We start from the raw sequence: 23,770 nt of genomic DNA, 5'->3' as shown, positions 1-23,770 counted from the left end.
GAGGGTACAGGAAAAATTGATCAATATCTCTAATCATTAGGGAGGTGCAAATCACAACCACAATGAGATACTATCTCACACCTGTTAGAACACCTATCATCTAGAAGACAAGATATAATGAGGGTCGGTGAGGATGTTGAGAAAAGTGAATGCTGTGCACTCTTGGGAATGTAAATTGGTTCAGCCCTTATGGAAAACAGTTTGGGGTTTCCTCAAAAACTTAACAATAGAACTACCATATAGTCCAACAATCCTACTTCTGGGTATGGACCCATGTCATTTCTTTTTGCTTAATATACACATTTAATGCCCTAAACTTCCCTACAAGAACTGCTATTTCAGCATATTGGTTTTTCCTGTGTTGTTTCTACAGTTTCATTTGTTTCAAAATGTTTCTTATTTCCCTTTTGATTTCTTCTTTGACACATTTGTTGTTCAAGACTGTTTTGTTTAGGTCCATATGTTTGTAAATTTTCTAATTTCCTCTTTTTCATTTCTAGTTTCATATTATTGGGGTTGGAATGACACTTGGTTTAATTTAATTCACCTTAAATTTGCTAATACTTTTCTGTGACCTATCATATGATCTATGCTGAAGAATGTTCCATGTCTGCTTAAGAGAATGTTTATTTTGCTGCTGTTAAATTAAGTGTTTCTTAAAAGTCTGTCAGATCCATTTGTTCTGAAGTATGGTGCAAGTCCCACGCTTTTGTGTTGACTTTCTGTCTGGATGATTTGCTGAAAGTGGGATATGGAAATTCTCTACTATTATCATACTGTGGTCTATTTCTCCCTTTAAATCTGTTAGTATCTGCTTAAGATATTTAGGTGCTCCAATGTTTGGTGAATATAAATTTATGATTACTAAATGTTCTTAATGAATTGACCCCTTTATCATTATATAATTGCCTTCTTGGTGTCTTATTACCATTTTTGGCTTAAAGTCTATTTTGTTTGTTATAATGTAGCTACCCCTGCACTCTTTAGGTTTCAAGTTGCTGTGGGATATCTTTTTCAGTCCCTTTACTTTGAGTCTATGTGTGTCCTTAAATCATAAGTGAGTCTCTTTTAGGCAGCATATAGTTTGGTCTTGCTGTTTTATCCATCTAATAACTCTTTTTCTGTAATGAATTCAGTTCACTTACATTTTGAGTGATTACTGATATGTAAAACATTACTAATGCCATCTTATTGCTTTCTGGCTGTTTTGTAGTCCCATTGCTTTGTTTTGCTTTGCTTTGCTTTGCTTTGCTTTGCTTTGGCCTACTGTTCTACATTGGTAATTTTCCATGGTGTTGTGCCCCTTTCCTTACTTTTTGTGAATGTACTCTAGGTTTTTGCTTTGCAGTTACCATAAGCCTTACATAAAACATATTTTATACAAAACAGCCCATATTATGCGGATAGCAACTTAACTTAGAATGCCTACAAATGCTCCATCCTTTTACTATCCTCCTTTATATTTTGATGTCACATTTTCTCTCTTTTTATATTATGTTTGTTAACAAATTATATTATCTGCACTTATTTTTAATATTCTTTTCTTTTAACCTTTATACTATAGTGAAGTGCTTAACATAACATCCTACTATGGAACTAGTGTTTCCTAAATCTGACTTTATATTCACCTTTACCAGTCTGTTGTATACATTCATGTATTTTCATGTCACTAATTAGCAATTTTTCATTTCGGCTTAAAGAATCTCTTTCCGCATTTCTTGTGAGTCAGGTCTAGCAGTGATGAACTCCCTCAGCTTTTATTTCTCTGTGAAAGTCATTATTTTCTTTCCTATGTGAAGGATAACATTACTGGATAGAGTATTCATGGCTGGAAATTTTTTTCTTTCAACACTTTGAATATGCCATTTCACTCTCTCCTGGCCTATAGATTTTTGTTGAGAAATCCACTGATAGCCCATTGAGGGTTCCATTGTAGGTGACAATATTTTTTTTCTGATACTTTTGTGATTGTCCCTTTTTTCAAATCTTTGACAGTTTCATTATACTGTGTCTAGAGAAGGTATTTCTGCATTCAGGTAATAGGGTGAACTTTATGAACTTGGGTGTCCAAGTCTCTCCCTTAGGTTTGGAAAGTTCTTGGCTATTATTTATTTAAATAAATTTTCTCACACCTTCTCCCTCTCTTCTCCTTCCAGCACCGAAATTATTCTAATGTTTGTACATTTGATGGAGATTCATAGATCACACAGGATTTCTTTGCTCTTGTTTTATTCATTTTTCTTTGTTCACCACTGATAGAGTTGTTTCAGATTTCCTATGCTACAGTCACTGATTCTATCTTGAATTTGGTCTACTCTGTTGTAGATGGTCTCTATTGTATTTTTCTCATTTCATTTATGAAGTTCTTCAGCACCAGGATTTCTGGTTCTTTGTTATAATTTCTCATGGTAATGTATTATTTTTCTGATTTCATTGAGCTGTCATTTTGTGTTTTCTTGTAGCTCACTGAGTTTCCTCAAAACAGCAATGTTGGATTCTTTATAAGCTGGATCACAAAATTCTATGTCATTGACATGTGCTTTTGTTAGTTTTGGAAGATTATTGTTAACTTTTGGTGATGACTTCTTTCCTTGGTTCTTCATGTTCCTTGGAGTTTTGCGCTGCCACTTTTGCATTTGAAGTGGCAGACAACCCTCACCCCCAAAATCTTTAGTAATTAGTTTCAGGTGGTACATACTGTTTTCTGACCTTATATGAATACACCCACTCCGTATTCCTTGCTTATTCTGCAGCAGAATTCTTAAGCTTTTTTGTCTTCTCACCCAGTCTGGCTGCTGTAAACCTCTCTTTTGTTTTGCAGAACATTGTGCTATAGCTCAAGTTTGTGGTTCCTCCCTTGCCCACAGGCTCTGCTGTTTTCCTGAGAACATTCCATTTATTGGAGTTTACTCTTACCTCCACATTTGGGAATACACACAAGGAGCTGTCAATAGAGTAAGGGTAGGTGTGAGTTGAGTACTCAGGGCATTGGGGGTGTCCTCAGGTCGGGAGAGGGGGATTCTCCTATAAGCCTTCCCCAGAGACTTGTGAGAAGGCTTCCTGCTGAAGTCCTGAGCACAGTCAGCAAGAACTGCATCCCTTTTATGCCCTTTGACATTCTTAATGACCTTTCAAATCTCCTCTCCCACCCCTCTTGCCTCAGTCATGGTGGTCCAGTCCCAGAACTCTGGATGCTGCTGGAGAGGAACGTATTTCTCCAGCAGCATCTCACAGAGCTGAGTAGCTGGGCCCTAACTCACTGCTTCTCTTTTCCCCAAGGGAAAGGCCCCACTGGCTAGTTCAGCTCCATGCTGCTGTGTCACCTTGGGAGGAGGAGCCAGCACTGGTAAAATCCTCTTATCATCTCCAATCTTTCAAATTCTTTTTTTCTCAGAGTACTAAAAGCTCTACCAAGTTTCTATCATCTGTAGGTGTGCAACCAAGTTGACATTCTCCAGATTTCTCCAGGTTTTCCCTGACCATAGCCTACAGGGGCTGGAGCAGGTTCATTGGCTCCTGCTAACCTGCAGGCCTTTTGAGGGTCTTTCTGCCTATTACTGGGTGCACAGGTAGGTCCTCCTGGTCCCTTGCCATCTGATACTGGACACTACAACATTCACGGAGGCTCTTTTGATCATGGATGTGTGGTTAATTAACTGTTAAAAAGAGGAATAAAAAGGAGGGACATCTTATACCACCAGGATGCTGAGGTCACTCCCCTTTTGCCAAGATTTTTGAATATTTACCTAACTTGGAGAAACTTTTTGAAAAACACCACTTGAAATAATGACACAGGAACCAATAGAAAATATGAATAATGCTCATTTCATTTAAAATATTGAACTTGTAATGAAAAACTTTCTACAACAACAACAAAACAAAACAAAAAGCTAACAAATTCAGGCTCAGATGTATTTCAAAGTAAAGAGTTAATAATATTGTGTGCAATTAAAATTTCCTGAATTTGAATGAATGTCTTTGTACTTAAGATATACATGCTGAGGTAAAGGAACATATACATATATACATACCTGGTAAAGGAACCTAATGTGTATAAGTAATTCTCAAATGGTTAAGAGGGGGAAAAAACCCGAACTTGGGTACATGGTTATTGCTTATACATGTTCTCTGTGATTATATATAGTTAAATAAGAGTGTTTATTTTCACAGTTCTTGCCCTGACCTGAGAAGAACTGTATTTCACCATGAAATATTTAACTTTTGAAGCCAGTTTTCCCTCACTCTCTGCTCTTGGGGACAATTCACTCCAGGAGCATCCTGGGTACTAGTAGCCCTTCTCTCTCTCTTACCTGAGCAGATCACAGAGGCCGTGTTTCCATGGGTGCAGTCAGGACCACCCAGGGCAGTCACAGGGCAATGCCACAAGAAGGACTCAGCCCCTGAGCAGTGAAATCGGGCTGTTGAGATCTGGTCACTTCCTTCCGCAAAGTGTGCTCCTCTAGGGGTAGAGATGGCAACTCCACAGCCAAGCTGATGACAGACAACGTTGGCATTGCCCAGACTCCAGTGGGAGGCACAGAGCGCTCTCCATCGTCCAGAAATATTCACCTCCACTTGCCCCTCACACTGAGAGGTGCCATTTTTCATGAGCCGGACATCTGAGTATGCTGGTAGAAGACAGGAATTTAGCAAAATCTCACATTTTTCTTGCCCCAACAGCATATGTAGGAAGGATAAGTCCTGATCTGCATCTCACCTGAACAGACAAGATGAACAGCTCCACTGTGGTGACAGGTGCCCCCTGGACAGGGCACTCTGGGGCAGGACCAGAACTCAGGCTCCTCCCCCTCACACCTGAACTCTTCAGCCCAGACCTGGCCATCTGACTCTCTGAAGGGCATGTGTCCCAGGACAGACACAGCCTTGCTGCATCCCAGCTCTGCACAGATGACCTGGGCAGTGGGGAGTGTAAAGTTCCCATCAGGCACCGGGGTCCAGCCTTTTCCAGAATGCACTTCTACTCGCCCTGAGCAGGGTCCATCCCCATCAGCTAGACGCACGAACCCTAAGAGAAAAACAACAACAACAACAACAAGAAAACCAGTGAGTGTTCAGGATCCCAGCTTGGCAGTTGGAAACAACATGTCACAAGCAATGGTGTGAAAGCTTTTATACTCCAGGAGTGGGACATGGAGAGAGAATCTGACAGTTATTGTCAGAATTGCATTTTCATGAGCAAGTTTCTGAAGAGAAATCCAAAAGGATATGCAGGGTCAGGTTGGAATGGTTGAATCCCAAGAACATATACTTTGAAAGGTTGGTTAGAAATGGGAATTCCTTGGTCTAGGAGCCTGGAAACTACAGGGCCCAAGACAGATCTCTGGAATGGCTGAATACCAGGTACATATATTTTAGCACTGGTTGGAGAAGTAAATTTCTCATTTAGGAGCTTGGAACCTACAGAACCCAAGGAAACTGCATAATATGTGGGCACATAAACTTGAGTGCAGAGATATGCAGAACAGAACCCACCCAGAGGAATGTGGACTATGAGATTAGAGACCTATCATCCAGACAAAGTTAAAGCTTTCCTAAGACTTCTGGGTCTAATATTCTGATTACTTTTCTCTCTCAGGAGCTAATCCTCTAGTGACTTAGGTTAGGGGAAATCATCAGGCCTGGATCCTTGAGTGCATGCCAACCTGTAGACAGATGATGGCTCAAGAGAAGAAATATAGACATTATAACTAATTCATTTTTATGTCATCACATTTTTTTCTGATAATTTTTGATGGCCAAAAATTCTAAGAATTTATTAGGTGACATCAATAGGAAAGAAGATGAGTTAAGAAAGCTCAGAATGTTCACTGCAGCACTATTTACAATAGCCAGGACATGAAAGCAACCTAAATGTCCATCAACAGATGAATGGATAAAGAAGATATGGTACATACATACAATGGAATATTACTCAGCTGTGAAAAGCAATGAAACTGGGACATTTTTAGAGACGTGGATGGACCTAGCGACCGTCATACAGAGTGAAGTGAGTCAGAAAGAGAAAAACAAATATTGTATATTAACACATATATGTGGACTATAGAAAAATGGTAGAAATCAACCGGTTTGCAAGACAGAAATAGAGACACGGATGTGGAGAACAAACATATGGACACCAAAGGGGAAAGTGGGGAGGGTTGGGGGGGGAACGAATTGGGAGACTGGGATACCAAATTGTACACTCTAAATATATGCAGTTTATTGTAAAAAAAAATAAACAAATAAAAAGTTAAAAAAAAAAAAAAGAAAGCTCAGAGAGTCATAGAGAAAGAGTCCTAGCCATGTCTCTTGAAACTCCAGGATGTCAATGAACCTGGGAGAGTGAGTTCTCTGTGGGAGTTCACAAGATAGCTGAGCTTGCAGATCGCCTCCTATCAGAGGGTTTTCTTCTGAGACAAGAGTCATAGAAAATGCTAAAAGCTAGTAATAATTGATTTTAATACTATCATTGCACTAATCCTGTATTCCTATTTGCAGAAAAACATATATTATTCTCAAGCACACGTGGCATATCTCCAGGATAGATGACATGCTAGGTTATAAATAAGTCTTAACAAATTCAAGAAGATTGAAATCATTCCAGATATCTCTTATGACCACAATGGAATGAAACTAAAATCAGTAATGATAAGAAAATAGGAAAATTAATGAATACATGAAAATTGAACAACACACTCATATTTGAGGATTTTTTTTCTACTTCTATAAACAATACCATTGGGATTTTGATAGAGATTGCATCAGATCTGTAGATCACTTTGAGTAGTATAGTTATTTTAACAATATTAATTCTTGCAATCTGTAAACATAGGATGACTTTCCATTTACTTGCATCTTATTTAATTTCATTCATGAATGATTTGTCATTTTAAAAGAAGATGGCATGCTGCCAAAATGAAAAAGAGAAGAATGAGAAGAAGGAGCCAGCAAGCAAACAAGCCAAAATTTGGTGAGTTTCAAGTTGCAAAAGCCTCAATATGGATAAAATATATAACTATTATAAGGAAATACTGGTTGAATAAGTTACTAGCATATTATATCCCCCTCTGCTCCTCCCATCTACCACCTAACCCTGCCATCCTTTCTCATTTCTTCCACTTCACACAAGCAAATGCCATCTTAAAAGATACAGATGGATGCAAAAGAAAATCAAAAAGGGAAGCAACTGCTGCAGAAGTGGAGTGTAAGTAGAATAAGTGGCAGGTAAGGTGGGATCACAGGAAGTTTTGAAACTAAAGGAGGGAAACTAAAATAAAAAGTCATCATTTGGTCAGCAAAGGAACACATTTGAAGAGACTGAAAAAAAAAGTTAATTCATCAAGTACAACTCCCTGGTTTCTGGGTGTATTCTGATTATTTATTGGTAGAGTTCTTCCTGGTAAGGGACTGCCTAGCAATTCCCAGCATCCAATCAAAAAGTACTAAAATCTCCAAAGAAGAAAAATGTAATCCATAACAAATTTTTAAAAAGAGATTCAGAAATTACAGAGATGATTGAATTGGCTGATAAAGTCTTTAAACCACTAATACAAATATGCTTAATGAAGCATAAAAATAAACAGAAAGAAAGGACTAGAAAAAAGTGGGGCATCTAAAACTGAAAACTACACTATCCCAAATGAACAATTATTTTGATTAATTTAACAAGAGGTTAGACATTGCAGAATAAAAGAATTGGGAAGTAGGACTTCCCTGGTGGTCCAGTGGGTAAGCCTCCATACTCCCAATGCAGGGGGCCCAGGTTCAGTCCCTGGTCGGGGGACTAGATCCTGCATCTTGCAACTAAGACCTGGTGCAGCCAAAAATAAATAAATAATTAAAAAAAAAAAAGAATTGGGAAGTTAAACATAAGCAAGAGAGATTGTCTAAATCAGTGTTCCCCAACCTTTTTTGGCACCAGGGACCGGTTTCATGTAAGACAACTTTTCCACGGATGGGGGCAGAGGGAGATGGTTCAGGCAGTAATGCGAGCAATGGGGAGCAATGAGGAGCAGCAGATGAAGCTTCACTTGCTCAACCACCGCTGACCTCCTGATAGTTAAGATCTGTCTGCAGCCCAGAGATTGGGGCCCCGATCTAAACTGAAGCAGAGAGAGAAAAAAGACAAAAAAATATGAATGGAAACTCAATGGCATATGGGAGAATATCAAATTATATAAAATAGGTGTATTTGGAGATTCAGAAAAGAGGATGAGTAGAAAAAAATGTTGAGAAATAATAGATGGAATTTTTTTCAAATTTAATGAAAACTGTAAACCTAATGATCCAAGAAGCTAAACAAACCCTGAATGATATAAAGAAAACATTCTCAGGAAACTTGATAATAATTGCTGAAACCCAGTGATAAACTAACAAACAAGAAAACAAACAAAAAACACTCTTGAAAACAGCCAGAAAAATTACACACATATATGGGTAACAAAGGTAAGAAGCCCTGACTTTTTGTTGGAGACAATGCAAGTCCCTTGAAAAGGTAAAAACATATATAAAGTACTGGAGTTGGGGGGGAGGGGATTATTAACTTAGAATTCAGTCACCTATGAAAATAAAAGATGATAGAATTTGAGGCCACCAGACACACACTACACAAAAATGCTACAGAAAGGTCTTCAACCTAAAGGGAAATGATAAGAGATGAAAATTTGGATCAAGCTCAACTGGACACAACTGACTAGACAACAGCTCAGGCAAACTTCTTATCTTTTAGGCTATGTGAAGCTTACAGGACTTGCACGTTTTGTAAAAACAATTAAGGTGAGCCTGTTCAGTGAAGGAGCCAGGACAAGTTGATACCCAGCAGAAGGAGTCCTGAGCAGGAGAAGTGCATGAACTGTCTCATGTCAGCCTGTTGATGACCAGCCTTATTCATTGATACATGACTTCATTTGGGGATCCCCACAATTACCTAGGGAGAACTTTGCCTGATTTGTGGGTCTACGTTGTGAGGTAGAGGCAAGATCTGCTACTGACAACAGAAGAGCAAGCGTATTGATTAGGCCAGAGGTAGAGCTTCTCTTTGGGTCCCAGTGGCAAACAAAGGGAGGCCTCCTCTGGGCCTGGCTGCTGCTGTCAACAAGGGATAGAAAAAGCCCCCTGACAGGGCTGGCCTGGTGTGCCTGCAGCCAAGAGCCAGAAGACGTCTGCAGAGTGGCCCAGCTCTGGAGACATTCTGCTTACACCCAAGCCTGCCAACTTCCTTCTACAATAAGTAGCACCACTGCCACCAGGGCTCCGGCGACCCAGGCAGAACACTACTGCTGACTCACACTCAGGGGAAGGAGCCACTATTGTACCCTCTCTCTCCCCAGACACCAGTGCCTACAGACGAACAATAAAGGAAGCTCTGCTGATTTGCAGAGTAATACAAAAAGCTCCTGAGGGCTGCCCATCAGGTGCCCTGGGCTGGGCACCAGTAAAGAACCACAGTAAGGCCAGATTTCCTATACCCATGGCTGCCAGCATCCCTGCACATTTCGTGTCACCCCCAGGGCTCCTGTGATCCAAGCAGCACGCTACTGTTGAGTCACACACAGGGAGAGGAGCCACTATCAAAACCTCTTTCTCCCCACACACCTGCACCTGCAGATGAACAATAAAGGAAAACTTCACTGAGGCAGACCCAAAGAGCTCCAAGGCAGCCTCAGGACCGGACTCTAGTGGTTAGACCATACGCAGAAGCAGGGACAAAACCAAAGCTGAACACCAGGGACAGGGGAACTAAGGAAGAGGTTCTAAAATCTTTCCATCAGATATACACACTGCAGACTAATTCCCCAAGATCAGCTAGGTAGATGCTATGTCTTTGGAATATCTAAGTAAACAATGAATGTTCCCACAAATGAAAAAGGTCTAACTCTGGCAGCTGTGGACTGTGGGAGCAAGCATGCACAGGAATTGGGCCAGATCAGAGCCTAAGTGGACCCCATAAGAAACACAGCAGGTCCAGAGTCCAACCCAGAGGCAGAAGAGGGCATCATGGGGAGACAAAGGTTGCCTGAGGCCCAAGGTGGGTACAAGGACACTTAGAGCTGAGACCCCAAGGAAACAGAATTATTATTATTAATTTTATTGATTTGATCTATTCTGTGGTCAGTTTCAGTTTTTTTTTTTCAATCTTAGTCCCAAAGGATCTTCACGTTTTATAACATATTTTTTATTCTATTGGTTACTTCTATTTTTATTTTTAGCCTTTTTATATATTTTTATTTCTAGCTAGCTTTTTTGTAGTGCTGTTTATCTCCTCATCTTCTTTTCTTCTTTATCTTTAATACATTTCTATTTTTTCTTTTTCTTTTTATATTTCCAGTCCTATTATGCTCTTCTGTTGCTCTGTGTTCTATTCATTTTTAGTTTATCTTATTATACTTTTAATCAATATTATTGGTCTGCTCTGTTTCCTTGCTTTATTCTTCAGATGACACACTGCTTTGGTTTTTCTAATATTAGGTTTTGTCCTTATCTTAGTTCTAATTATAATTGTTTGATTTAATTTGAGGATCTTCAGTCTGTCTGGTTTTTCTCTTGCTCTTTGTTATATTTGGTCTTCGTTTTCACAATTTTCCTGGTTTTGTGTTTTTGTGGGGGTTTTTTGTTTTTGTTTTTGTTTTTTTTTTTTTTTTTGGTTTTGAATTTTGTTGGTTTTCTCTTTGATTGACTGATTGCATTCTGGGGTTCTTCTGTCAGGTTGTTCTAGTGATTTATGTTCTATCGGGTTTGGTTTTTATGTTTCTTGTGTGTATACCTCTTTCCTGAATCCAGTATTTGCTTGACTTAACCTTTTGCTGTTAGTTTGGGGCTTGGATAGTCTTTTTTAATCTCCTTTTTTTGCCAGGACGAGTGACCGCTAGAGTCTGGATGACTCAACCAGAAGTCAAATTACAGGCTTTGGGGAGGGAGCACCGAGTCCAGGATGCTAAACCACCAGAGAGTCCTCAGCCACAGGGAAGAATAACTGCAGAGAATTCTCACAGAGGCTTCTATCAGAGTCTAAGACCCAGCTTTGCCTGACTGCCTGCAACTGCCAGTACTGGACACTTCACAACAAACTACAAACAAGACAGGAATATAAGCCACCCATCAGCACACAGACTACCTAAAGCCATATTAAGCACACAGATACACTACAATGCACCACCTGACATGGCCCTGCACATCAGAGGGAAAAGACTCAGATCCATGTACCAGAAAGCAGGCACCAGACCCACCCACCAGGAAGCCTACCCAAGACATTGGACCAACCCCACCACAGGGCACAGAGAACAGAAACAAGAGGAATTACCACTAGGCAGCAGAGGGAAAGGAGACAGCAAATACTATAAATTAGACAAAATGAGAAAACAAGAAATGCCTTGCAGGCAAAGGAGCAAGATGAAAACCCACAAGACCAAATAAATGAAGAGGAAATAGGCAAATTGCCTGAAAAAGAATTCAGAGTAATGAGAGTAAAGATGATCCAAAATTTCAAAAAAAAACATACAGAAAATACAAGAAACATTTAATAAGGACCTAGAAGAACTAAAGAGCAAACAAATAGCAGTGACCAATGTAATAACTGAAATTAAAAATACTCTAGATGGTATAAACAGCAGAAAAATTGATGCAGAAGAAAGAGTAAGTGAGTTGAAGTAACTGCCACAGAGCAGGAAAAGAAAAAAGAATAAAAAGAATGAAAGACAATCTCAGAGATCTTGGTGACAACATTAAGTGTACCAACATTCGAATCATAGGCATCCCAGGAGAAGAGGAAATAAAAGAAAGGGTCTGAAAAAATATTTGAAGAGATTATAGTCAAAAACTTCCCCAACATGGGAAAGGAAATAGTAAATCAAGTCTAAGAAGTGCAGAGAGTCCCATACAGAATAAACCCAAGGAGAAACACACCCAGACACATATTAATCAAACTAATGAATATTAATCACAAAGAAAAAATATTAAAAGCCACAAGAGAAAAGCAACAAATAACATATAAGGGAAAATCCATAAGGATACCAGCTGATCTTCTGCAGATATCTGCAGAAACTCTGCAGGCCAGAAGAGAGTGGCAGGATATACTGAAAGTCTTAAAAAAGAAAAAACCACAGCCAAGAATACTCTACCCAACAAGAATCTCATTCAGATTCGATGGAGAAATCAAAAGCTTCACAGACAAGCAAAAGCTAAGAGAATTCAGCACCACCAAACCAGCTAAAGGATCTTTCCCAGGCAGGAAACACAAGAAAAGGAAAGACCTACAAAAACAAACCCAAAACAATTAAGAAAATGATAATGGGAACACACATGTCAATAATCACCTTAAATGTAAATGGATTAAATGCTCCAAGCAAAGACACAGACTGGCTGAATGGATACAGAAACAAGACTCTTATATATGTTGTCTACAAGAAACTCACTTCAGACCAAGGGACACATACAGACTGAAAGTAAGGGGATGGAAAAAGATACTCCATGTAAATGAAAGTCAAAAGAAAGCCAGAGTAACAATACTCATCTCAGACAAACTAGACTTTAAGGTAAAGACTATTACAAGAGACAAGGAAGGACCCTACATAATGATCAAGGGATCAATGCAAGAATAAGATATAACAATTGTAAATATCTATGCACCAAACATAGGAGCACCTCAATACAGAAGGCAAATGCAAGCAGCCATAAAAGGGAAATCAACACTAACACAATAATAGTAGGAGACTTTAACACTCCACTTACATCAATGGACACATCATCCAAACAGAAAATAAATAAGGACATGCAAGCTTTAAATGACACATTAGACCATCTCAACTTCATTGACATTTATAGGACATTCCATCCAAAAACTGCAGAATACACATTCTTCTCAAGTGCACATGGAACATTCTCCAGGATAGATCACATCTTGGGGGCACAAATCAAGCCTTAGTAAATTCAAGAAAATTGAAATTGTATCAAGCATCTTCTCCTACCACAGCGCCATAAGACTTGATATCAATTACAGGAAAAAAAAACTGTAAAAATATACAAACATTTGGAGGTCAAACAATACATTACTAAACAACGAAGACATCACTGTAGAAATCAAAGAGGAAATTTTTAAAAACCTACAAACAAATGACAATGAAAACACAATGATCCAAAACTTATGTGATGCTGCAAAAGCAGTTCTAAGAGGCAAGTTTATAGCAATACAGTCCTACCTCAAAAAATAAGAAAAGTCTTGAATAAACAATGTAAACTTACACCTAAAACAATTAGAGAAAGATGAACAAAAATAGCCCAAAGTGAGCAGAGGAAAAGAAATCTTAAAGATCAGGTCAGAAATAAACAAAAAAGAAATGAAGGAAACAATAGCAAAGATCAATAAAACTAAAAGCTGATTCTTTGAGAAGATTAACAAAACTGATAAAAGATTAGCCAGACTCATCAGGAAAAAAAGGGAGAAGATGCAAGTCAACAGAATTAGGAATGAAAAAGAAGTAACAACTGACACTGCAGAAATAGATAAGACCATGAGAGACTACTACAAGCAACTATATGCCAACAAATTGGATAACCTGGAAGAAATGGATAAACATTTAGAAAAGTAAAATCCTCCAAGACTGAACCAGGAAGAAATAGAAAACATGAGCAGACCAATCACAAGTAGTGAAATTGAGACTGTGATTCAATATTTCCCAACAAATAAAAGCCCAGGACCAGATGGCCTCACAGGAGAATTCTATCAAACAATTAGAGAAGAGCTAACACCTATCCTTCTCAAACTCTACCAAAATATAGTAGAAGGAGCAAGACTCCTAAACTCATTCTACAAGGCCACCGTCAACCTGATACCAAAACCAGGCAAAGATGTCACAAAAAAAGAAAATTACAGGCCAATATCATTGATGAATATAGATGCAATAATCCTCAACAAAACACTAGCAAACAGAATCCAACAGCAACTTAAAAAGATCATACACCATGATCAAGTGGGTTTTATCCCTGGAATGCAAGGATTCTTCAATATATGCAAATCAATCGATGTGATACATCATATTCATATTAACAAATTGAAGGAGAAAAACCATATAATCATCTCAATAGATGCAGAAAAAGATTTTGACAAAATTCAACATCCATTTATGATAAAAACTGTCCAGAAAATGGGCATAGAAAGAAATTACCTCAACATAATAAAAGCCATATATGGTAAACCAACAGCCAACATCATTCAAAATGGTGAAAAACTGAAAGCATTCCCTCTAAGGACAGGAATAAGACAAGGGTGCCCACTCTCACCACTATTATTCAACATAGTTTTGGAAGTGTTAGCCACAGCAATCAGAGAAGAAAATGAAATAAAAGGAATCCAAATTGGAAAAGAAGAAGGAAAATTGTCACTCTTTGCAGATGACATGATATTATACATAGAAAGCCCTCAAGACTGTACCAGAAAACTGCTAGCACTAATCGATGAATTTAGTAAAGTAGCAGGACACAAAATTAATGCACAGAAACCTCTTGCATTCCTTTACACTAACAATGAAAGAGCAGAAAGAGAAATTAAGGAAACACTCCCATTTACCATTGGAAGAAAAAGAATACAATACCTAGGAATAAACCTGCCTAAGGAGGCAAAAGACCTGTATGCAGAAAACTATAAGACACTGATGAAAGAAATCAAAGAGGATACAAACAGATAGAGGGACATACCATGTTCTTGGATGGAAAGAATCAACATTGTGAAAATGACTATACTACCCAAAGCAATTTACAGATTCAGTGCAAACCCTATCAAATTATCAATGGCATTTTTCACAGAATTAGAACAAGAAATTTTACAATTTGTATGGAAATGCAAAAGACCCCAAATAGCTGAAGCAGTCTTGAGAAGGAAAGTCAGAGCTGGTGGAATCAGGCTTCCTGACTTCAAACTATACTACAAGGCCACAGTGATCAAGACAGTATGGTACTGCCATAAAAACAGAAATACAGATCAATGGAAGAGAACAGAGAACTCAGAGATAAACCCATGCACATATGGGCACCTTATCTTTGACAAAAGAGGCAAGAATATACGATGGGAAAAGGCAGCCTCTTCAATAAGTGGTGGTGGGAAAATTGGACAGCTACACGTCAAAGAATGAAATTAGAACACTTCCTCGGGGATGGAGTCAAGATGGTGGTGTGGGAAAACTCGGAGATCACATCTCCCCACAAATAGAACAGTTACCGGAGGCCAGCAGGGGACCTGAGCTGTATCATGCAGCTTAATACCAAAAAAGCAAATAACCCAATCCACAAATGGGCAGAAGACCTAAATAAACATTTCTCCAAAGAAGACATGCAGATGGCTAACAAACACAGGGAAAGATGTTCAACATCACTAATCATTAGAGAAATGCAAATCAAAGCCACAATGAGGTATCACCTCACACGGGTCAGAATGGCCATCATCAAAAAATCTAGAAACAATAAGTGCTGGAGAGGGTGTGAAGAAAAGGGAACTCTCCTGCACTGTTGGTGGGAATGTAAGTTGGTACAGCCACTATGGAAAACAGTTTGGAGGTTCCTTAAAAAACTAAAAATGGAACTACCATATGACCCAGCAATCCCACTACTGGGCATATACCTAGAGAAAACCATAATTCAAAAAGAAATATGTACCACAATGTTCACTGCACCATTATTTACAATAGCCAGGACCTGGAAGCAAACTAAATGTCCATTGACAGATGAATGGATAAAGATGTGGCACATATATACAATGGAATATTACTCAGCCATGAAAAGAAATGAAATTGAGTTATTTGTAGTGAGATGGATGGACCTAGAGTCTGTCATACAGAGTGAAGTCAGCCAGAAAGAGAAAAACAAATACCATATGCTAAATCATATATATGGAATCTCAAAAAAGGTTATTGATGAACCCAGTGACAGGGCAAGAATAAAGATGCAAATGTAGTAGAGAACAGACTTGAGGACATGGGGTGGGGGGGATTGAAGGGGAAGCTGGGACAAAGTGAGAGGGTAGCATTGACATATATACACTACCAGGTGTAAAATAGATAGCTAGTGGGAAGCTACTGCATAACATAGGGAGACCAATTTGATGACGGGTGATGACTTAGAGGGCTGGGATAGGAAGGGTGGGAGGGAGTCGAGAGAGGGAGGGGATATGGGGATATATGTATAAACATAGCTGGTTCACTTTCTGCCCGTGGACACCGCCGAGTAAGCATCGTTGACGTCTCCCCCCTCCACTGCCGTCATGTCCAAGTCAGAGTCTCCCAAAGAGCTCGAACAACTGCGGAAGCTCTTCATCAGAGGTTTGAGCTTTGAAACAACCGATGAGAGTCTGAGGAGCCATTTTGAGCAATGGGGAACGCTCACAGACTGTGTGGTAATGAGGGATCCAAACACAAAGCGCTCCAGAGGCTTCGGGTTTGTCACCTATGCCACTGTGGAGGAGGTGGATGTGGCCATGAATGCAAGGCCACACAAGGTGGATGGAAGAGTTGTGGAACCAAAGAGGGCCGTCTCAAGAGAAGATTCTCAAAGACCTGGTGCCCACTTAACTGTGAAAAAGATTTTTGTCGGTGGCATTAAAGAAGACACTGAGGAACATTACTTAAGAGATTATTTTGAATAGTATGGGAAAATTGAAGTGATTGAAATCATGACTGACCGAGGCAGTGGCAAAAAGAGAGGCTTTGCTTTCGTAACCTTTGATGACCATGACTCCGTAGACAAGATTGTCATTCAGAAATACCACACTGTGAATGGCCACAACTGTGAAGTAAGGAAAGCCCTATCTAAGCAAGAGATGGCTAGTGCTTCATCGAGTCAGAGAGGTCGAAGTGGTTCTGGAAACTTTGGTGGTGGTCGTGGAGGTGGTTTTGGTGGGAATGACAACTTTGGTCGTGGAGGAAACTTCAGTGGTCGAGGTGGCTTTGGTGGCAGCTGCGGTGGTGGTGGATATGGTGGCAGTGGGGATGGCTATAATGGATTTGGTAATGATGGTGGTTATGGAGGAGGCGGCCCTGGCTGCTCTGGAGGAAGCAGAGGCTATGGAAGTGGTGGACCGGGTTAAAGAAACCAGGGCAGTGGCTATGGCGGGAGTGGCAGCTATGACAGCTATAACAACAGAGGAGGCGGAGGCGGCTTTGGCGGTGGTAGTGGAAGCAATTTTGGAGGTGGTGGAAGCGACAATGATTTTGGCAACTACAACAATCAATCTTCAAATTTTGGACCCATGAAAGGAGGGAACTTTGGAGGCAGAAGTTCTGGCCCCTATGGCGGTGGAGGCCAATACTTTGCCAAACCATGAAACCAAGGTGGCTATGGCAGTTCCAGCAGCAGCAGTAGCTATGGCAGTGGCAGAAGGTTTTAATTACTGCCAGGAAACAAAGCTTAGCAGGAGAGGAGAGCCAGAGAAGTGACAGGGAAGCTACAGGTTACAACAGATTTGTGAACTCAGCCAAGCACAGTGGTGGCAGGGCCTAGCTGCTACAAAGAAGACATGTTTTAAACAATACTCAAGTGTATGGGCAAAAAAAACTCGAGGACTGTATTTGTGACTAATTGTATAACAGGTTATTTTAGTTTCTGTTCTGCGGAAAGTGTAAAGCATTCCAACAAAGGGTTTTAATGTATATACTTTTTTTTGCACCCATGTTGTTGATTGCTAAATGTAATAGTCTGATCATGACGCTGAATAAATGTGTCTTTTTTTAAACGTGCTGTGTAAAGTTAGTCTACTCTGAAGCCATTTTGGTAAATTACCCCAACAGTGTGAAGTTAGAATTCCTTCAGGGTGATGCCAGGTTCCATTTGAAATTTATTTACAACCTGCTTTGGTGGAGAAGCTATTGTCTTCAGAAACCGTGGTGTAGTTGAACTGACAGTTACTGTGTTGTGACCTGGAGTTCACCTTTAAAAGGGTCACCCAAGCAAAGTCACAGAATATTTTTGGTTATTAATATTATGATTGTTGGCACATCCTATGCAATATATCTAAATTGAATTATGGTACCAGATAAAGTTACAGATGGGAATGAAGCTTGTGTATCATCCATTATCATGTGTAATCAATAAACGATTTAATACCCTCTTGAAAAAAAAAAATACAGCTGGTTCACTTTGTTGTACAGCAAAAATTGGCACAACAGTGTAAAGCAATTATATTCCAATAAAGAGTTCTAAAAAAAAAATGAGGAAAACTTGGATCTACCCAAAGTTATAAAGACTGTGTTAAATAATGATTCTGTGGGGGAAAAAAACTTTCATTTTAAAAATAACAGAATATTTAACACAACATTAATTGCGACATGTAAGATTCATAATATAAAATATATATAAAAATATATATAATATATAATGTATGACAACAATAGCACAAAGGACAAGAACAGGGAAATAGAAGTATACTATAGGTAGGTCTGACATTGTATGTTAGTGACAAAATATCATTACAAGGTAAAATGTGATTACAGAGTAATAATTCACCATTATGTTAAACTCCTAAAAAGGTGATATGGCTAATAAACCAATAGAGTAAATAAAATAGAATACTAAAAAATATTCAATTAGAGATTAAAATAGGAACAAAGAAAATATAGAACAAATAGCAGGCCAGCACACCTAAACCCAACTATATCAATAATTGCATGAAATTTAAATAATTTAAATACTTCAAATAAAAGCACAATATTCAGACTGGATAAAAGCATATGAATAAGACCATATACTCTCTACAAATATGTGTGTTTAAATATAACACAGAAACATATTAAAGAGGTAAAAAATTATATACCATGCACACACTAATCAGAGAAAGCTGTAGTATCTACATTAATATCATACAAAGTAAGAGTATAAGGGAACAGAATATATTCAGAGAAAAAGAAGAAACATTCTATGACGATAAAATACAAAAGAAATTATGTAGTATCAAAATTAGTGGGTCTAAACTAAAGTGGTGCTTAGAAGAAAATTTAGAACACTGATGCTTCCTTGATGCCTACATTAGAATAAAAATAAAAAATGAATGAAATGATCTAAGATTCTACTTCAAGAGGGACTTCCCTGGTGGTGCAGTGTTAAGACTCCAAGCTCCCAATGCTGGGGCCCTGGGTTTGATCCCCGGTCAGGGAACTAGATCTCACATGCATGTTACAACTAAGAGTTCACATGCCACAACTAAAGAGCCCATGTGCTGCATCTAAGGAGCTGGCAAGCCACATCTAAGGAGCCCACCTGCTACAATGAAGACCTGGTGCAACCAAATAAATAAAATATTTTTTAAAAAGATTCTATTTCAAGAATCTGCAAAAAGAATAGCAAATCATAACCAAAAAAAAAAGAATAATGAAAACTGAGAACAGAAATCAATTAAACAGAAAACAAATACACAATGAAGAAAATCAACACAATCAATTGGTGAATTTAAAGATATGAGATATGAACAAATTTTTTTCTAATTTGAAAAATTAGAATAGGCCGAGTCTTTGAAAACTAATTAGTTGAAAAACACAACTCACCAAAATCTGATACCAAAAGAAAAAAAAAAGGAAACTTTGAGTAGTTCTATATTTGTTAAAGAAATAGAATCCATATTATAAAAACTTCCTACCAAGAAATTAGCAACCTTCAAATGCCAGCTCTTCCACAGAGCTCAGAAACAACTCCCACATCAAGCTAAAGGAAGAGAGGGCGGGAAGGATTGAGAGCAGGAAGGAATTGTAACATAGAAGCTGTGGTGAATGTATGAGTTGACGTGGATCTTGATCCGAGCCTCCCCTCCGGCAATCCTCGCATCTTCATCCTCTCGTCATTTTATACATCAGTACCACAGTCCTTCTCAAGTTGTGAAGCCCCTGCCAAATGTTTCTCCTGAACCGCCTGAATTCTCCTCTTTATTTCATACAAGCTTCTCTACAGTCTTCTCAGGTCATTGTTTCTACCCCTGGATTTGTCCTAAATACAATACTTCACTTCCAACAATCCAATAAAGAAGCAGAAATTCTATTTCATACCACTTTCATAAAATTGAGAGGAAGAAACTTGAGTTCAATACCAATTAAAATAATGAAAACATAAGGTATTCTAATCTTATCCCAACTACATCACCACCAGTTTGACTTACCTTCACATCACTAAAACACTAGTGGGAGGAAACTGGTGACAAAGAGATTAGTAGAAGAAAACTGGAACTGTTTTCATAGAAATGTGAGAACTTAAATTATAGCAATGGGAGTCAGGGAGTACAGACCACAATCAATGTTTCAATGTCAGAACACTCTCAAACTTTTTTATTTTTAAGTTTATCTTAAATGGAATTAATATCAAGACAGCAATTCTCTTAAAATGATAACATTAGAAGCTCCAATATCACTGGAAGTTCCAACCTCACACACTCCATTTTTATTCAGATGCTGATTTATCAAAATAAGGCAGGGTATCCTATAATGTTTCCACAGGCTTATCTGCAGTTGAAATCATGATTAGGACATTCTGACAACAAGGAATATTTCTTGAAATGCCAGAAAACAGGTTTTCTTATAACAAAATTTTCTAACTAAAATTCAAATGCCCCTTGAAAATAATCATTTTAATAATAATAAAGAGGAATGAAAAAACTTTTGCGGAGATGAATAGATTTGTGGCATGAGTGCCATAATGATTTCAAAAAATGTATACTTACCACATTGCAAACATTAAATATGTACAGTTTTTGTTCAAAGTTGAAATATGAAGTTCAAAACTTCATATTTTTCTGCTGTTTCAGCATCCTCACAAATCAGATGTGAGCACCCCACCCAGGTGACCAGGTGCACCAATGTGATGACTAGCCCCTCCCATAAATCCCCCTTCTTACCTCCCCTGACTGTGACCTAGTAACATTTAAATGCACCAGTGAAATCCCCTCATGTCTTCTCCTTGTGTAACTAAACCTTTACTCCCAATATTGTTCACTTGTCCGTGGGACTTCACTCCCTCTTTGGGTCCCCACTGCTTGGTTGAGCCTGTTCTATTGGCGCCTCCCCCATGTACCAACCTGATGGTGTGTGGTGATTCTGCCCTTCTAGGACCTGTGAGTGTAATAAACCTTGTTACCTACACCTCTCCTATGGCCCCTCTTGTAGCCACACCTAACTAACCATTTCATAAAAGAATACAAAACAGCTACCATGCTGAAACTAAGTCACGGAGGTCCAACCCAGCAGCTGCACCTGTATGAAACATTTGACCTAACCTCCCTGCCTCTTATGATGCACAACCAAGACTGGAGGGCCCAGTGACCAATAGATCTGGAGCCTTTAATGTCCAGGGCCAAGTAAGCCTTTCTGCTCTCTTGAGCACCTAGTACTCTAGGAAACACTGTGTGACTGGAGTCTTCATCCAACTATGTTCTAAAAGCTGAGATCTGCATTCTCATAGTTATTCTGGGGATGAGACTGAGGCTTTTTCTGCTGGGGATCCCCTTTCAAGCCATATAGGACTTACCTGAGCAGACTGCTCCAGCATCATGGTCATGGGAAATGCTATCATTATAGTTTCCAAATTCAGAATAACGACAGTCATTGACAGTTGACTCTGTGCCATTGCAGAGTATGTAGGAAAACCGAATGGGGCCAATCCCTGGTCCAAAATAAGCCCCTCCAGGAGCATCAACAGCAGCTCCACACTGCAGCTGTCTGCACACCACAGCTGCCTCATCCAAGCCCCATTCGTAATCATTCACTGTGCCCCATTCTCCTTGGTGCTTCACTTCCACTCTCCCCTCACAGCGGTGGCCTCCATCCTTCAGCCTCAGCTCCAGAGCTGCAAGAAAGACACAGACACAGGACACAGGACACAGGACACAAGACACAGGACACAGGAGAGATTTTAGGAGACCAGGCAGTAGTACAAGTATTAAAAAATGTGCTCTCTAATGGGAAAAAAATTCCCTGTGTATAACACTTACTGATTTCTCTGGTGAAAACATTCCCTCCACAGTCAATTTTAAGCTCCCAATTTGGCATCACTGAACATGGAGCTGGGAAGGGAGGCACCCAGGTATTTCTCACAAGCCTGTATAACCCACGTCTAGGGACACCACCAGGACAGGCCTTCAGAATGCTCTGGATGCTGCCCTCCCAGTAGATGTGCCCAAGGATGCTTGGGGCCCAGCTTCCCCTCTCAGTTAGAGCTCATGGCCCATGATGCCAGGGAGGAATCTTCCCTCTCCTTCTCTGTCTCACAGGGAGCACTCTCATCTAGCTTAGGAACAGAGGACTATGGTGAGCAGACACTAAAATGTCCTGATTATTCCTGTCACCTTGTGTTTATGTCCTTGTGTAACACCCTCACTCGAATGTATCTAGTAACATGCATCTAACAAATGGAATTTGGCAAAAGTAATGAGATGTCACTTAGGAGATTAGGTTTCAAGATGACCCTGGTTTCTCTTTTGTGGCTATCTTGCTCTCTTTCCTGCTTTGAGGAAGCCAGCTGCCAGGTTGCAAGCTATGGAGAGACCCTCATGACAAGGAGCTGAGGGAGGCCTCTAGCCAACAGCCAGCAAGGGACTGAGGCCCTCAGTTATACAGTCCACCAAGGCCTGAATGCTGCCAACATCCAGGTGAGTACATTTAGGTTGGTATCTACCACTGGTTGAACCTTCAGATAACTGCAGCCTTGTGAGAGATAGTGAGTCAAGGACCCAGGTAAACCATGCTGATTCCTGGCCCACAGAGACTGTGAAATACTAGGTGTTTGTTGACTTAAGCTGCCAAGTTTGGCGTGAATTTGTTGCATAGCAACATATAACTAATGTACTGGTTCCCTCCAGAGTCAGAAAACAGAGGCGTGAACAAGCTGAATATTTATGTGAGTGCCTTAATTGCTTCAACCAGATGGGACTAATTCCTGTGTGACCAGTTCTGCTGACCAGTCCCACCTGGAACTGAGACCCAAATCCCCTTTCTCTGTCACATCAGTTTCTCCTCCAGTGTCCTAGGCTCCTGCTTGCCTCTCAGGAACTGGGAAGTGAGTTTCCTAAGGCCATAGAATCATCTCCATTAGCTCCAAAATTCCAGACTGTCTGGTTGAACAACAGAAATTTATTTATCTTATCACAGCTTTGGATGCTGGTAAATCCAAGATTCTAAGGTGCTGGCAAGACAGTGTTCATTCTGAGACCTCTTCTCTTGGCTTGCAGGCCACTGCTACTTCACTGTGTACTCATCTGGCCTTGCCTCAGAACATGTGCACAGGGAGAGAGGCAGGGAGATCTGTCTCTTCCTTTTCTTATAATGCCACCTACTAGATTAGGATCAGATCCTTCTGGCCTTATTTAACTTTAATTGTCTTTTAAAGGCCCTATCTCCAAATGCTGTCACAGTGGGGGCCAGAGCATCAACATATGAATTTTAGATGGACACAGTTCAGACCAGAGACCTGAGAAGGTTCATTCTGGGAAGGAAATGAAGATAAATGGTAAGGAGGTAAAGGAGACAGTAGAAGGAGGGAGACATCCTATGATGTTTAGTCAGAGATTTTTTAGAAGTCCGACATTGAGGTGAGATTAAAGGATTAAATAGGAACCTGAAAGCACACAGAAGCTACTTTTATTAATACTGCAATTATCTAAAGCTACTTTTATTAATACTACAATTATCTATGGAAAGAGAGTGTAAGTGCTGTAAATGCAGACAATAAGAAGATGATGCCCTTGTCTTCATGTAGTTTTTATCTACTTCATGACACAAACAAGTAGATGATTTCATTACTGTGAAAAGTTCCATGC

The 23,770-nt window shown here is 39.5% G+C and overlaps 1 protein-coding gene and 1 pseudogene across 1 annotated transcript in view; one reads left to right on the top strand and one right to left on the bottom strand.

Annotated features, from left to right (window-relative positions):
- LOC130843076 (uncharacterized) overlaps positions 1–23,770 on the bottom strand; it is a 280,003-nt gene that overhangs the window by 21,144 nt on the left and 235,089 nt on the right. The window contains 2 exon segments of the mRNA XM_057719733.1: positions 4,311–4,628; positions 4,718–5,026. Coding sequence (XP_057575716.1) covers positions 4,311–4,628; positions 4,718–5,026 — 627 coding nt within the window.
- LOC130843077 (heterogeneous nuclear ribonucleoprotein A1-like) lies at positions 16,231–17,496 on the top strand (annotated as a pseudogene).

Source organism: Hippopotamus amphibius, unplaced genomic scaffold (assembly GCF_030028045.1).
Source record: "Hippopotamus amphibius kiboko isolate mHipAmp2 unplaced genomic scaffold, mHipAmp2.hap2 H_2, whole genome shotgun sequence".
In the NCBI taxonomy this organism is placed as follows: Eukaryota; Metazoa; Chordata; class Mammalia; order Artiodactyla; family Hippopotamidae; genus Hippopotamus; species Hippopotamus amphibius.
This window is presented reverse-complemented; position numbering and strand designations above follow the sequence as displayed.